The sequence below is a fragment of the Gasterosteus aculeatus genome, chromosome 8 (assembly GCF_964276395.1).
Source record: "Gasterosteus aculeatus chromosome 8, fGasAcu3.hap1.1, whole genome shotgun sequence".
NCBI lineage: Eukaryota > Metazoa > Chordata > Actinopteri > Perciformes > Gasterosteidae > Gasterosteus > Gasterosteus aculeatus.
This window is the reverse complement of record NC_135695.1, coordinates 6964417-6978015: the sequence shown is the minus strand read 5'-3', so window position 1 is coordinate 6978015 and position 13599 is coordinate 6964417. Positions and strand designations below refer to the sequence as shown.

General features: G+C 44.9%; 1 protein-coding gene across 7 annotated transcripts in view; it reads left to right on the top strand.

Annotated features, from left to right (window-relative positions):
• The window catches only part of pik3r3b (phosphoinositide-3-kinase, regulatory subunit 3b (gamma)), a 142647-nt gene extending 129389 nt beyond the window's left edge, over positions 1-13258 (top strand). For 5 of the 7 annotated variants that reach the window (XM_040183752.2, XM_040183753.2, XM_040183751.2 and 2 more), the window contains 8 exons: positions 4235-4370; positions 4594-4692; positions 5026-5206; positions 5638-5763; positions 5886-6205; positions 6492-6566; positions 6654-6824; positions 7135-8394. In XM_040183752.2, coding sequence (XP_040039686.1) covers positions 4235-4370; positions 4594-4692; positions 5026-5206; positions 5638-5763; positions 5886-6205; positions 6492-6566; positions 6654-6824; positions 7135-7333 — 1307 coding nt within the window. In that variant the 3' untranslated portion in view covers positions 7334-8394. Of the gene's footprint in view, positions 1-1484; positions 1743-4234; positions 4371-4593; positions 4693-5025; positions 5207-5637; positions 5764-5885; positions 6206-6491; positions 6567-6653; positions 6825-7134 lie in introns of those variants that run through there. The other 2 variants (XM_040183758.2, XM_040183755.2) reach the window with 2 other exon arrangements.
• Positions 13259-13599: the final 341 nt, after the last annotated feature.

The following is a 13599-nucleotide window of genomic DNA, read 5'->3' as shown; positions in this document are numbered from 1 at the left end:
TACGGCGAGGATGCTTTATCAAAAACAACCTTTCAACTAATTATAGAGTAACACAATTTAAACTACACGCATGACTGTATTGTCCCCTTGTGCGAAGTTACATGCACAGCCGTGTTTTGTGTTGGTGAAACCTGGAGTGCTTTGTTGTTGCTGTATTGAAGTGGACTGGTGCAGCATCTCCACGTTCCTCTTTTAATGTGAACTTGTTTTTTGGGGGGTTTTCTCAACTGAACGAGAGGGCCATCGATTTTCTGGTGGGGTTTTTACCTTCTTTCGCTCTCCACTTGACAGTAATTGTGTTGGAGCTACAGTAGACGGACGGTGCTCCTCATCCCAATGCGTCGGATGTGAATGCGTCACGCTGGTTATTCTCCCGGACCTTTGCTTATACAGCACCCGGAGCTATTCATTCATTCATAGGGTCATTGTTATGGTTGACAAAGAGTCCTGTTTAAACGAGCAGTTGTGAGTGATGTAGTCCACAAACACAATATACATGTATAATATGTGTGTACTTTTGGAAAAATCAATCTGTTTGACAATGAAGATGTACTTTTACGTCTCGCTCACACCTGCATGGTTTTGTTTTGCATTCTCGTGTCACCTCGTTTGCCTGAATGAGCCTCTCGGGTCTGCGCCTCCGTGTTCGCCCGGTGTGTCTTTGTCTTGACGTAGCTGACATGTAATCTAAAGAGTTGAAAAATGTAGGAGAAACCACCAAGAGGAAGAGACGACGAGCGTCAACTGTGTTCCCTGTGGCGATGCTGCGTGTGCACGAGCAGTCTTTCCCAGGGATATTATTACTGTGCATCACTTCTGGTATAAATGATTGAATTGGAGAAAAAACTCTCTTTTAGAATCAATTTAAAACTATCATTTGCCATATTGTGATATGTAGTGTAAGTGCATTCATTGAGCAGAAACTGGCACCTGACACTCGTAACACAAACAACATCCACAGCAGAGCTGCCAAAGCCTCTTGCTAATGACGCAATCACCATTTGTAGGACGAGATCGACATGTAGTCAATTAGAGACGTATCGCTGGTGTTACTGTTCATATGTCATCGAGTGATTTAGAGCCCTTATTGGTCAGGATCATAATCTGAACATGAACAAACATGCCGAATGAAACATCACATTCTAAAAGCTCTGCATGGTTGTTTGACAGAAGACGTTGTCCCACGGCCTTCCTTTGCTCCGTTGTCGTGGAGATGTCTCTTCAGACATCATAATTAGATCTGTGTAAATGCACAATGTGAAAGCACATGCGTGTGTTGAGTGAAAGAGTGAAATGCTGAAGAAAATGTTCGCTTCGTGTGCAAATGCCAGACTCGTACGTGCACATTGAGTTTAGAAAGAGACAACCTGCACCGCTGTGCGTGTGAGCGCGCGGCGTCCCAGGAGGAATGGATGAATCGCCCGGAGACTCCGCCCCCTCCTCTCGGCCTTCCTTTCTTTCTCTCGCAAGGCACGCCCCCCCTCTCGCTGCGCCCGGATTGGCTGAGGGGGCGGGCCCTCGATGCGGCGATTGGTCGGCGTGTCTTTTAGGATGAGCCTCGCGCTGCTCTTTTCTTCAGTCTGGCTGTGCAGAGAGCAGGAGGCGGAGGAGGAGGTGGAGGGGGGGGAGAGAGAGAGAAAGGAACACACAAACTGAGTGGAGCACGGGGAGAGAGGAGGAGGGAATCAGCTGAGAGACGAATGACAGCATGCAGCTAACGGGGAGTGAGATGATCGAGGACGGTAGGCAGAGAGAACAATTTGATCTTTTGGTGCACTTTATTTCTCATTGCTCTTTGTTGCCGATGTTGGTTGTCTGGGCTTTTTTTCTTATTTCCATTTTCCTGTTGCAATCTAGCTACATTTATTTGCAATGTTAAATAGTTTATCACTTTTTCATATTTTACTGTGCTTTGATTCTTCTTGCAGCACTTATGCTGTATGTGTGTGCATGTCTTCGTTGCTTCTGTTACTGACTTTGCTTTTGTACTGGATTCTGTGAAAAATCGATCCACGGAAAGATGCTCAACAAAAGAAGAATAAGAAGTCTTGTGTTTCTGGACTCTGATTTAGAAACTTGTGGCACTCTGAAGCATCTCTATGAGGTGTGTGTGTGTTTTAAAGTAGGTGAGTGAGCACCAGCATCACAACTGTAAAAAAACACACATGCACTTCCACAGTTGTGAGGCAGGTAAGCTTACACCCACTTCCTGTAAACACACACACACACACACACACACACACCTGCAGCTCTTGACTTTGTCCAGAGGTGAAGTTGTGGGAAGAGATTGAGGAGCAGATTTCTGTGCGTGTGCTGACACTAACTGTTCAGGAGAGCTGTGGGTTTCTGCCTGCGTGCAGCGTATCGCTGTGCGTGTGTGTAGCTGAGTGCTGCTTCTTTGTTTGGTGAGGGGGAGGGGGGGGGGGGAGGAGGCTGCGCTCATGGTCGCCTTTGTTCACCAGCCCTCTTGCTCTCTTAGAATTGTATGCAGTAGTTGGGGCAGGTTGTCATTTAATCAGCGTTTCTAGATGTAGAACAATGCAATTGTGTAAGTTCTCCTATTTGAGACATTTTCGGGTTCCGTCCTCTTTAGCAGGACGGTTGTCATTAGTAAGTTTGACTTGTTTTGTGCAGGACAGAGGTTTGATGAGCAGGCGTGACACTCTGCTGGATGTAACGCTTCAAGCTTTGCAACAAAGGAGTTTAACCCATGCATGTTACTATATGATACTGTTGTCAGTTATCTATTTCATCTTCAGGAAATTTCACATGTATTGCATTTTATTGATGAATTAAGCCTTTAAAAAGATTAAAGTAAATATTAATGAAAATGGCAAAGGATCCACCTACTGTCCTTTATGATGCTGCACGCTGTGGGATCAACACACACGATGCATTTCACAGCAATGCTTTTCTTTACCTATTTTTCTTATTTCCTGAGCATTTCAACCCGTTATTCAAAATGTAATATGAAGTTTATAAAGTGCTGCCAGAGAGAAAGAGTAGGTAGAAAAGCTCATCTTCTCTTAGTCTGTTTTCTACCAACAGTTTATTTTAATTAAACTGCTAACTGAGCTGTTATTTTCGTAATTGACTTTCTCCCTGCACATAATGCACAATGTCCCGTAGCAACTGAAATCCCACCATAAGATAGCAGTTGTATAATGTCACAGAGGATCATGAGGTATATTCGATTTCTTTATGTGTCAAACTAGTTGACTTTAGAGTGTAATGGTAACAAAATGACATTGCACACGTTCATGAATTAATCAATTATACACAGAAGTAGCAGCTGTACAAATCATAACAAATTGGGTATAATTTATGCAGCATTTTTTCATCCTCTCCCTGTGCATTGTGGGAATTCCCCTTATCCGTCGTCCATGTGAGGGTAATTTGTGACGCCGGGACGCGCCTCAGGTGGCATTTCAGGGAACATTCATCAGTGGACTTTCCCTCTTTTAAAGGACGCCGTCACTAGCCGTGCTCTTTCTTTCTCTCTGTGTGTGTGTGTGTGTGAGTGTGTGAGAGTACACGCACATCTAAACAGATGTTTGATTTAGGAGATCTGCTGTTCCTTAAACTGTATCCAGATGTCCCCAGAAACTTCTTAAAACCCCAATGTGTGTGTTGGTACTGTGGGTCATACCCAGGCCAGCTCCCTGATTGGCAAACACTTGTATTTGCTTTGTTCTGTAACGACAACCTCGTTCTTTGGACAGAGATTGTTCCAGAAATATGCAATTGACAATATTCTGGTATAATGATAATAGCATAACAAAATGAACTCTTGTAAATATGCCTAATGTCTGGGCACTGTCACACTGGGCGTGATCACAAAGGGACGCAGGGTCCTGTGTGTTGCACGTGGTTTATGACAGAATAATTACTGTGATGATGTATGGGCTGCGCTTGTCACTCGACTGTTGGCCTGTGTGATTAATTGGGACTCGTCCACCAACAGCACCGCTGCTGCATTTGTGTGGAGATGCTGTGTTTAGAATTTGCATATGAGGTATGCGTGCATGTTTGGGGATGAATTCCAGACGTTCTCCGGCCTCTTCTGGTGTGATTTGTCGCACCGAGCTGCAAAGTAATGAAACACAGGAAGAGTATTAACTCTGCTTCCTCTCCCTCGGCAGTCATGGACGGGTTTGTTGTGTTTTGCTACAGCCACTTGCATAGTGCGTTTTTTGTGCTTACCAGAAACGTATCTTCTCTTTCTCTCCTCCAGCTCTTCCTCCGAAGCCGGCAAAGCCACAGCAGCCCTGCTCAGTCGGGACGGGAGGAGGCAGCGGCAACGGCACCAAGGACGGTGGAGCGGGAGGCTCGCTGCAGGAGGCCGAGTGGTACTGGGGGGACATATCCAGGTAACGCATCTATCCACAGATCATTATCAGATGAAGCAATAATGTTGCGCCCAAATTATTGGCATGATTTCATGAATACGATGTCCAAGTAGGGATTGACTGCTGCTACTGTGTAACAATTATAAAATCATTGGAGGCAGACTTTTCAAATAAAACCGTGTGTGCACAGATCACTCCACCGACGCAGACTCAGTTCTTTTGTTCCTGTTTGTTTTGTCCTCAGGGAGGAGGTGAATGACAAGCTCAGAGACATGCCGGACGGGACCTTTCTGGTTCGGGACGCTTCCACCAAGATGCAGGGCGACTACACACTCACGCTGAGGTACGGCCTTACGTTAGTTTGGCAGAGCGGGTTTAAAAGCACAGATTCACGGAGGCTGGGACAGAGATTACTTCTCCTGCTCCACGTTTATGCCGCCATCCCTCGTGTTAACTGCAGATTGGGGGAAATCATGTGTTGAGAAGCCTTTTGCTTACGCAGCATCCCGGTAATTTGGAGCAAATCGCCCACTGCCCTGGAAATAAAGTGCTTGAGGGGGCAAAGTGAGCCCGAGTATTAAAGACGGCCGTTTGGGGAGCCATTGCTCACCATAAATGTTTGAATATAGTTATGGACGCGTGCTCATGTTCTTGCACACACACCCTTTTCTTCCAGGAAAGGGGGAAACAACAAGCTGATAAAGATCTACCATCGGGACGGGAAGTACGGCTTCTCTGACCCGCTGACGTTCAGCTCGGTGGTGGAGCTCATCAACCACTACAGACACGAGTCTCTGGCTCAGTACAACACCAAGCTGGACGTCAAACTCGTGTACCCCATCTCCCGCTTCCAGCAGGTAAGGAAACCAAACCAGAACAGAGTCGGTTGTGAAATGATCGTGTGAATAATGTGGGCGGGCTGTTGTCATGGTTTGAATTATTACATAAGTTAAAAGCTTTTTCGTAGCTCATACTGAACTCATCTGTCAGGCGATACTAATATTTTCATACTACATTGGACACATCTTTTCCTCCGGTGCCGATCATGCTGCCACGCTCCCTAAATAATTGCACACATCGGCGGTGTCAAAGGGCAGTGGTTGCATTTCTTCCCTCCTGCCCTCGTTTGCCGGGCGAGTCATTACTTAAGGCGTGTAATCTCCGGGCGCTCGTGCATCCACGCCGTTGGTAATTAACGAGCCTAATCGGAATCGGGGGTATAGGTGGCACGTGCACTTTTCTTCAGTGCGCCGCTCGCTCTCCAATGCTCTCATTTCTACCCCCCCAGGACCAGCTGGTGAAGGAGGACAATATTGACGCTGTGGGGAAAAAGCTTCAGGAATACCACAATCAGTACCAGGAGAAGAACAAAGAGTACGACAGACTGTACGAAGAGTACACCAAGACGTCGCAGGTACGACCCGCCCCCCCACACCCCCACCAAGTCTTAGGACTTTTCTTTGCTGCCCTCAACAGGAAGTGCACGTTGTCCCGTCCGCTCACTCCCCCTCCTCTCCTCTTCCTCCCCCCCTGCAGGAGATCCAGATGAAGCGGACCGCCATCGAAGCCTTTAACGAGACCATCAAGATCTTCGAGGAGCAGTGCCACACGCAGGAGCGCTACAGCAAGGACTACATCGAGCGCTTCCGCCGCGAGGGCAACGACAAGGAGATCGAGAGGATCATGATGAACTACGAGAAGCTCAAGTCGCGGCTGGGCGAGATCCACGACAGCAAGGTGCGGCTGGAGCAGGACCTGAAGACGCAAGCCATGGACAACCGGGAGACGGACAAGAAGATGAACAGCCTGAAGCCTGACCTCATACAGCTCCGCAAGATCAGGGACCAGTACCTAGTGTGAGTACAGAGCCGCTACTACAGCGGCTGAACTTTCTTTGATGCCGTCAGTGTTTGTCACATCTAGTGGTTTGTCTGAGGAGAAAGCTAAATGTTCCATAAGTGGATACACAGACCTACGTGTCCCGTCTTGACTCGTTAAAGCAAAGCATGTCCATCCAGCGGCTAAACACAAAACCATTTAGTATCAAACGGTGTGAGATCAACCAGACGTTTCAGTCAAACGGCCTGAAAAACAACTGCTGCTGGATCAGAAATGTTGTAATAATGTCGGTCTCCCCTTTAGATGGCTCAATCACAAAGGAGTTCGCCAAAAACGAATCAACGACTGGCTGGGAATCAAGAACGAAAACACCGACGAGTGAGTCTTCACTTTGACTCTTTCTTCCTGTCGTCTTCTAAGCGTTCTGTGAAGTCCTCCCCGTTCACTGTTTGTCTCGCTGTGCAGAGGCTACTTTGTGAGCGAGGAGGACGAGAACTTGCCCCACTACGATGAGAAGAGCTGGTTCGTGGGGGACCTGAACAGGACGGAGGCGGAGGATCTGCTGACCGGGAAGCCGGACGGAGCGTTTCTCATCCGGGAGAGCAGCAAAAAGGGCTGCTACGCCTGCTCAGTAATGTGAGTACACACAGGACTATTTCCCCTCTCTGGGAGGAGACGCAGACATTTGGACTATAGAGGTTCATTTGTTGTCAACCTTCAAGAGACATGTATGGATTCTTCTTTGTAACTGTGCTTAACATGATCAATATATAGGTAGTGTATTAAACTGCCCATTTTCATTTAATAACTACCGCAGAATACCAATAAAGCTGTTTTACTAAATTGCACTCCGACTAAACGTGCATACAACAAACATGCTAAATGAAAAAAAGGATACACGAACACTGATGTGGTTTGATTGAAGCCGTCTTCTCTTTGTCCCCAGTGTGGAAGGTGAGGTGAAGCACTGCGTGATCTACAGCACGCCGCGAGGCTTCGGCTTCGCCGAGCCGTACAACCTGTACAGCAGCCTGAAGGACCTGGTGCTCCACTACCGCCAGGCCTCCCTGGTGCAGCACAATGACTCGCTCAACGTGCGCCTCGCTTACCCCGTCTACGCACAGATGCCCTCCGGACGCAGATGAGCCCCACCCCCCCCCTCTGCTGGAAGGGAGGATGAAGCGGGGGGGGGCTTGGGTGAAATGCAAAGCAACCCCAACACCAGACCCGACAAAGATAAAAACAAATTAAACACTAGCTGCAACACACACGTCAGCCACCTTGGAGTTATATATTTTTACAAGAACTATTTCGGAGGGCATTCTTTCTAAAGACTGCTTGATTTGCACAAGGAAGTTTTAAATGTTTGTGAATGTGAAGGAAGGAAACGGAGTAGGACACTTCAGATTGACCCCGCTGCTACCCAAACTCCAGCTCAGACCTTTTACGGGAAACTCCAATAGACGACGAAGACAAAACATTCCCAAATGTTTCTTTTCTGTTTGCACCTCGGATGATAATATTACGAACTTATTTTGCTTGTTTCCTTTCGTTAAGCGTAACTTTTTGGGGTAAATGCAAGAGGAGATGATGTCATGTGTCTGTCCTTTCCGTACAAAAAGCTAAAATAATGTAGCATAACGCGACAACGGACACTCATTTCATGAAGTGTTCCTCCATGTAGACTGCTGCTCAAGAGTTTAGGGGGCGACACAAAACAGTTTTGTAGTCTAAAAACGAAGGCTTGCTTTTAAACTACTTTTTTATTTTGTATTATTTTTGCTTAGCTGAAACTTGGTTTTTCTTTTGTTTATATATTTTTGCCAATGTCTAAATGGCAACGTCACGGAACCAGAGACCAAAGTGGGGGGGGGACAGAGTCAGCTGGTGGGTTTGGTTTTTTTGTCGAATGGAGGGAAATGAATGGTGTGTTTGAGACCACACATAAAACCGAGTTTTGGGCCACGTGCTTGTGCACCAAATAGCCTTTTTGGAAAACCAAATGGTACGGAAACATACGCCAAGGCCTTCTGTAAACACAGATGGGGGAGTATGAAGCACTTGAACGAGTTCCAGATGTGACCTCGGCACTCTGTACTCTGCTCTGTGATTTGCTCACCTAGCGTTCTCCTTGTAGGCGAAACGTCAAAATGATTCATCAATAAAGTAGCCAGTCTGCCAATGAAAAGATAATTGGCAAGTGAAACGAGTTGTTTTGAGACTTTCTTTATCCATCTTGTGTCACGTGGGCTATGACCCTTTAGAGTAATTGATCTCCTGCAGCCCGAATCACAACGTAAACGGTCTTATAGTTCGGTATTCTTCTAATACCTCAGCCGTCCTGTAAACGTGTTTGCTGCTAAGCCAAACAGCGGACCTGTACAACCCTTCCAACCACTAGATGTCCCACTTCATTGGAGGCCATGACTGAGTGAAGCGAGGGGAAGATCAAATATTATTTACTCCTTTTATGAACAAACAAATCTGGTATTAATAGCAATACAAGCGCAATTTGTCCATGTCGGCTACTTTTATAGAAATGATTCTTGAGTGCTGAGGTCACAAATGGTGCTACACTTAAACCAGACTAATGTCCCATTTCACCAAAAGCATGAAAGAAAACTGAAACCCATTTTATGTGTGGTTTGAAAGAGTGACCGGAATATAACAACCGTGGGTTAAAAAACCATCAAATAATGAGCTTGTATCTTTGGACAAAGCGGGTTTTAGAAGAAAATACTGAATACTTGGATGAACGTGCAATCTAGCGTTGTGTGGCGCACGCCGGTCAGATAATCAGTGCAGCTGCTTCACCTTAAAACCAGTGGAAGCATTTTCTGTCCAAGACTAAAAGAGCATCACAATAATTAAATAAGGACGAAAGTTGGACTCTATTCTACCTAGAAATCAGTGTTACTGACTGGCTGCTGTAAGGATACGATAATGCTGATCGGCTGTTCCTTTTTGAGGGGTGGGGGGGGGGTTATGCCCACCTCATAATCTGCAGCTATTTAAAGGATGGAAAGCGAAGGTCAGCAGAGCAGCGAGGAGGGCAGATAATATCTTGACCTTGTTCGACAGCTGCTCTTCATTCCCTTAAAACACACTCGCTCACAGGAGAACATTGAAGAGGGTCTCCACCAAAAAAAGACTGGTTACAAAGTCGGATTCAGCGCTCTGTCGTTGTTTTTTGCGGTACAAAACACACACAGTTATGACAGGCGTGAATCAGGTGGACGGAAGAGGGCCGTTGTTTGAGTTGCTGCAGGAGAGTCTGTGTGAATGAATGATACTCACCACGGTACGTGTCCTCCTCCATTCCCCACGCTGTCGTAACCCCCGACGATGTCACGCCGTCCCTCTGCTCACATTAGGTAGATGACCAGCGGGAGGTCAGGTCTCTGGACCTGGAAGCCATTGATAATAAGCCATCTCTGATTTGTTTTGCGTGTCCTCATGCCGGCACTTTATCTAAGTTGACCGAACCTCAAAAGACAATTGAAAATCACGCGGTTCCATAACTGCTTCCAGTTATCCTCACATGGTCGGCACATCGATAAAGATTAGGTTTAAAATAACATCCTCAACCATGTATATCTGTTCCAATATGTGCTGGTGCTACACGCAGCACCTACTGGGACCTCGTGGTCAGAGGTTGGACGAGGTCTTGAGAAGTAAACGTAAACAAGGCCACATGGCAATTAGCATAACCGCGTAAAAGCAAATTGTCATTGGACGCATTCAGCGATGCAGGCTTGTTTTGCGCCTCCCGCGTCTCTTATTTCAGGGCACAAAGTCACGTTCACACAGGAAATGTGACTTTTTTTTAACCAAATTTTGAACTTGCAAGAATTAGAACATAAGTGTCGACTTTGCGGGTGTCTGAAGGGAAGGCGGGGCTTACCCACTTAATCTTGAATGTACAAATAGGATCAGTCCGTGTCCACGGCGCACCCCCCCCCCCCCCCCCCAAGCACCACCAGTCGTGTTTGGCCGTGACGATCATAACTCTCAAGGTGCTATCGGGAACGACGGCCTGTTCCATCCGGCGGACGTTCAACGTCTCCACGACCCTTTCTGCTCATTAACCCTCAGGTGTTTCAGGTTTACCGTAGAAACGATCACACAACAAAACCAGCGATTTACAAAAACCTACATCAATAAATCAGGGTTACTTCTGCAATGAGACGTCAATCACTCTCAGCCGATTAAGCTAGAGCCCTACATCTCTGACTTCTGAAGTGTCCTCCCTTCAAGAGGCGTGTCCTTCATTGCTTCCTGTAGCCTAGTCAAGCCCCCCCCCCCCCCCCCCCCCCCACCCCCATCACCACACAGTCTGAAGGTTTTATGTTTTCTTTCCGAACAGGGACCTCCAAAACATCCCTAACTTTATTACTTGAACTGTATTGCATTGCTCACTATTGAATGTCTTTATATGAAATACATTTATTGAAGGAAAAATAAACCTGAAAAGAAGTTTGTTTCACAGTGAGCAGGGCCGGGGTTTTTAGAGTTTTATGACAGATGTACAGTATTGGTTACAGGCAGACGCAGAGCTACTTTAGGAGGGCAGGAGGCGCTTTTTTGAAACTTCTCAGCGATACGTTCGGATCTTTTCCTCCACAGAGGGCTCGTCTGAAATTGCACACATTGTAATCTACAATAGACTTGTTTTAATATTAACCTGTGGCGTCTGCGTGAGCATCACGAGTCACATTCACACGGCGGTGTCGTGTCCGCCGTGCACACAGAGCTTAAAGACGTTACACTTTGAGTCGTAGTCGCTGTTCTTTGACTGTTTTCATTTTTCCCCCCAAAACATTAAGACCAAAGATTTCAGTTCTCGTTAATCCTTCAGTTGTCGATCATTGGAAATGGATGTATCAGTGATGATTTTCTTTTTGTCTCCATTGCCTTGATATTTACACAACTCAGACGATAAAACCACGTTCTGTGAGTGCGTGTCCCGTACAGCTAGCCAGGATTGTTGGTTCATCTGTGCAGAGTTTAAACATGTCCCGATGTAGAATCAATCAGATGTAACTTGATCTGCACTCCTCTGTTTGTGTACAAACTGACTTCTTTTCACAGAACTACAAAAAGTCTTGACTGGCCATAGCTGGAGTTTGGATACTTACTGCAATTTTAAACTTTTCTGTATCTGTTGAACAGGTCCTGCAAAAATCTCAAGAGCAAAAATGTGTTTGGAGAATCTTCACATAAAGTTCCCTTTAAATGGATGGCAGTGCATTTTTTTATTGTGTGTTAAAAAAATATTATTATATATACACTTATATTTGGGGAACCTCGGGGGCTTTGTTCATTTGACAGCAATTTGATAAGACCAACTTTTTTCTTTTCCATGTTTATACTTCCAAAGAGGTATCAAATGTAAATGGATGTGTATTTTGAAGAAGAAACTTCTCCCTCCAACAGCAGTAACCTGCTGCACAGAGGGCCAAAAATATTTGTATCAACTCTCTTTAAAGCGTCGGCCGTTTTTGATCATTTCAGTCAGATGCATCCAACACTTACACGTTTGAGGTTTCTGCAGGACGGCTTCTCCTTCGGAGTCACTCCACCACAACATGCAATATCCCCATTTCTGTCGGCCAGGGGTTCTTGGTGGAGGAGCGCATGTTTAGCCTCAGGTGCACCCGTTCCACTCCCGCAGTGCAGACGTCTTTGGAACGGGCTGCGTTTCTCTCGTTGTAGTACTAAGGACAGGACAGGAAGGAGTTCAGCGTTAGTGGGACAAACCAAAATACGTCAAGTTTAGTTCTACAGACTGTTTGGTTGAGTTTTCACGTTGGAAAACTCAAATAACTCCAGAATTAAAAAAAGTCTTAGATCCACCTCTAAGAAAATAAAGGAACTTTTTGATCCAAACAAAGGTGCAGTCTCTGGAACGGAAAGGTACAATAAGCCTCCTGTTACCTTTCTGTGACGGTGTTTATGCTCGCCACCACCCGAGGACTGTTAAAACTAGCAACTGTCTGTTGTTCCTCTGCTACCGAAATAGTACTTTCCGTTACTACAAATACTACTGCTCGCCCTCGAGCAGTTTCTGCAAAGTTTTATTTGCAGCCAGGTTTGAATGGGTTTGTGATTCTCAGCAAAGAGTTGTGTTGTTTCTTACCACTGCTCATCTGATCACAGTACCCAGCACAGCTTCGAGGAGAAACAGCTTCATATATATATATGAAAATAAAAGAACTTTTAAAATAAACTAACTTGAAAAAAAGATTAAAAAAAAAAAAAGAAGTGTATATGCCGTTTCCCCACTTACCCTTTTTGACATACGTACAGATCCAGCATGCATATTTGGTACTCTTGACTGTTGTTTTTTGTGTATAAAAGAAAATGGAAAATAAGATGTCTTTGAAAAAAACAACTGTTATTTGTCTGTTTATGGTGTATTCAGATCTGAATTTAATATAGCAAGTTTATCGCCGCTTACAGCTGAGACGAGTGGCAGTTGTATGATGCCATAACAGCGTAATACTGAGAAAGGAGCCCTTTTACACACGCGCTTTGATGACATTGGGCTTGGAATATTTCTGTCCTCGTTAAACATTTTCCAAATGTTATTATTCCATGTCGTATTGTAACAATGGGAGCAAATATCCTAAACTGCTAAACAATGATTCACACCCCCCCCCCCCCCCCCCAAGTTATGCCAAAGCAGTTTGCTATTGTTGGCGCAAATTTTTACGTAAAGTCCCCAGAATTTGATCTTGATTCTATCTATATTTGAAATAACTGTCTGGTTTCATTTGAATGACCTGAACTTCTGAAGAGGCATTGATATGCGTGGATACGACGTCGTGCCTCGCAGCTGTAAGCAGTCTCTTTCTCAGTGTTACCGGCCAGCGGCTTCTCTTGGTATTCTGTCCTTCAAATGTGTTTTGCCAATCACAGTTCACTTTACTTTCTCGTATTGGTTGCAACAGTTTGTTGGTTGTAGGTCTACATTTGTTTATGAGCTGAAACTAATGTACGTTTATCAGTGGAGCCATATTCAGTTCTCTTGCAGAATAAAAGAAAATATTTTGTTGAGCAAAACAAAATGAGGATGTGTATTTTATCTTTTGGTTGGCAACGTTCAACAAAAGTTCCTATTTGGGTATTTGATAAAGTGTCTGGCTAAAATTACTGTACTAGCAGTTTTTTTTACAATTTTGTGACGTATAAATTACTTAACAGCTTTCTGAACGTTTCTACTAGAACTTCAACAGACTATATTTCACCTCTATTAATTTCTTATACTGCTTCAATTATTATACTATTAGTCATATTATAATGAATTACTTTTAGACTTACTAAAACTACTTTTGGCATACTATACAATAATTATTCTTCAACACATAATTGACATTCTATACTATTTTCTCAACACACTTGAGTATTA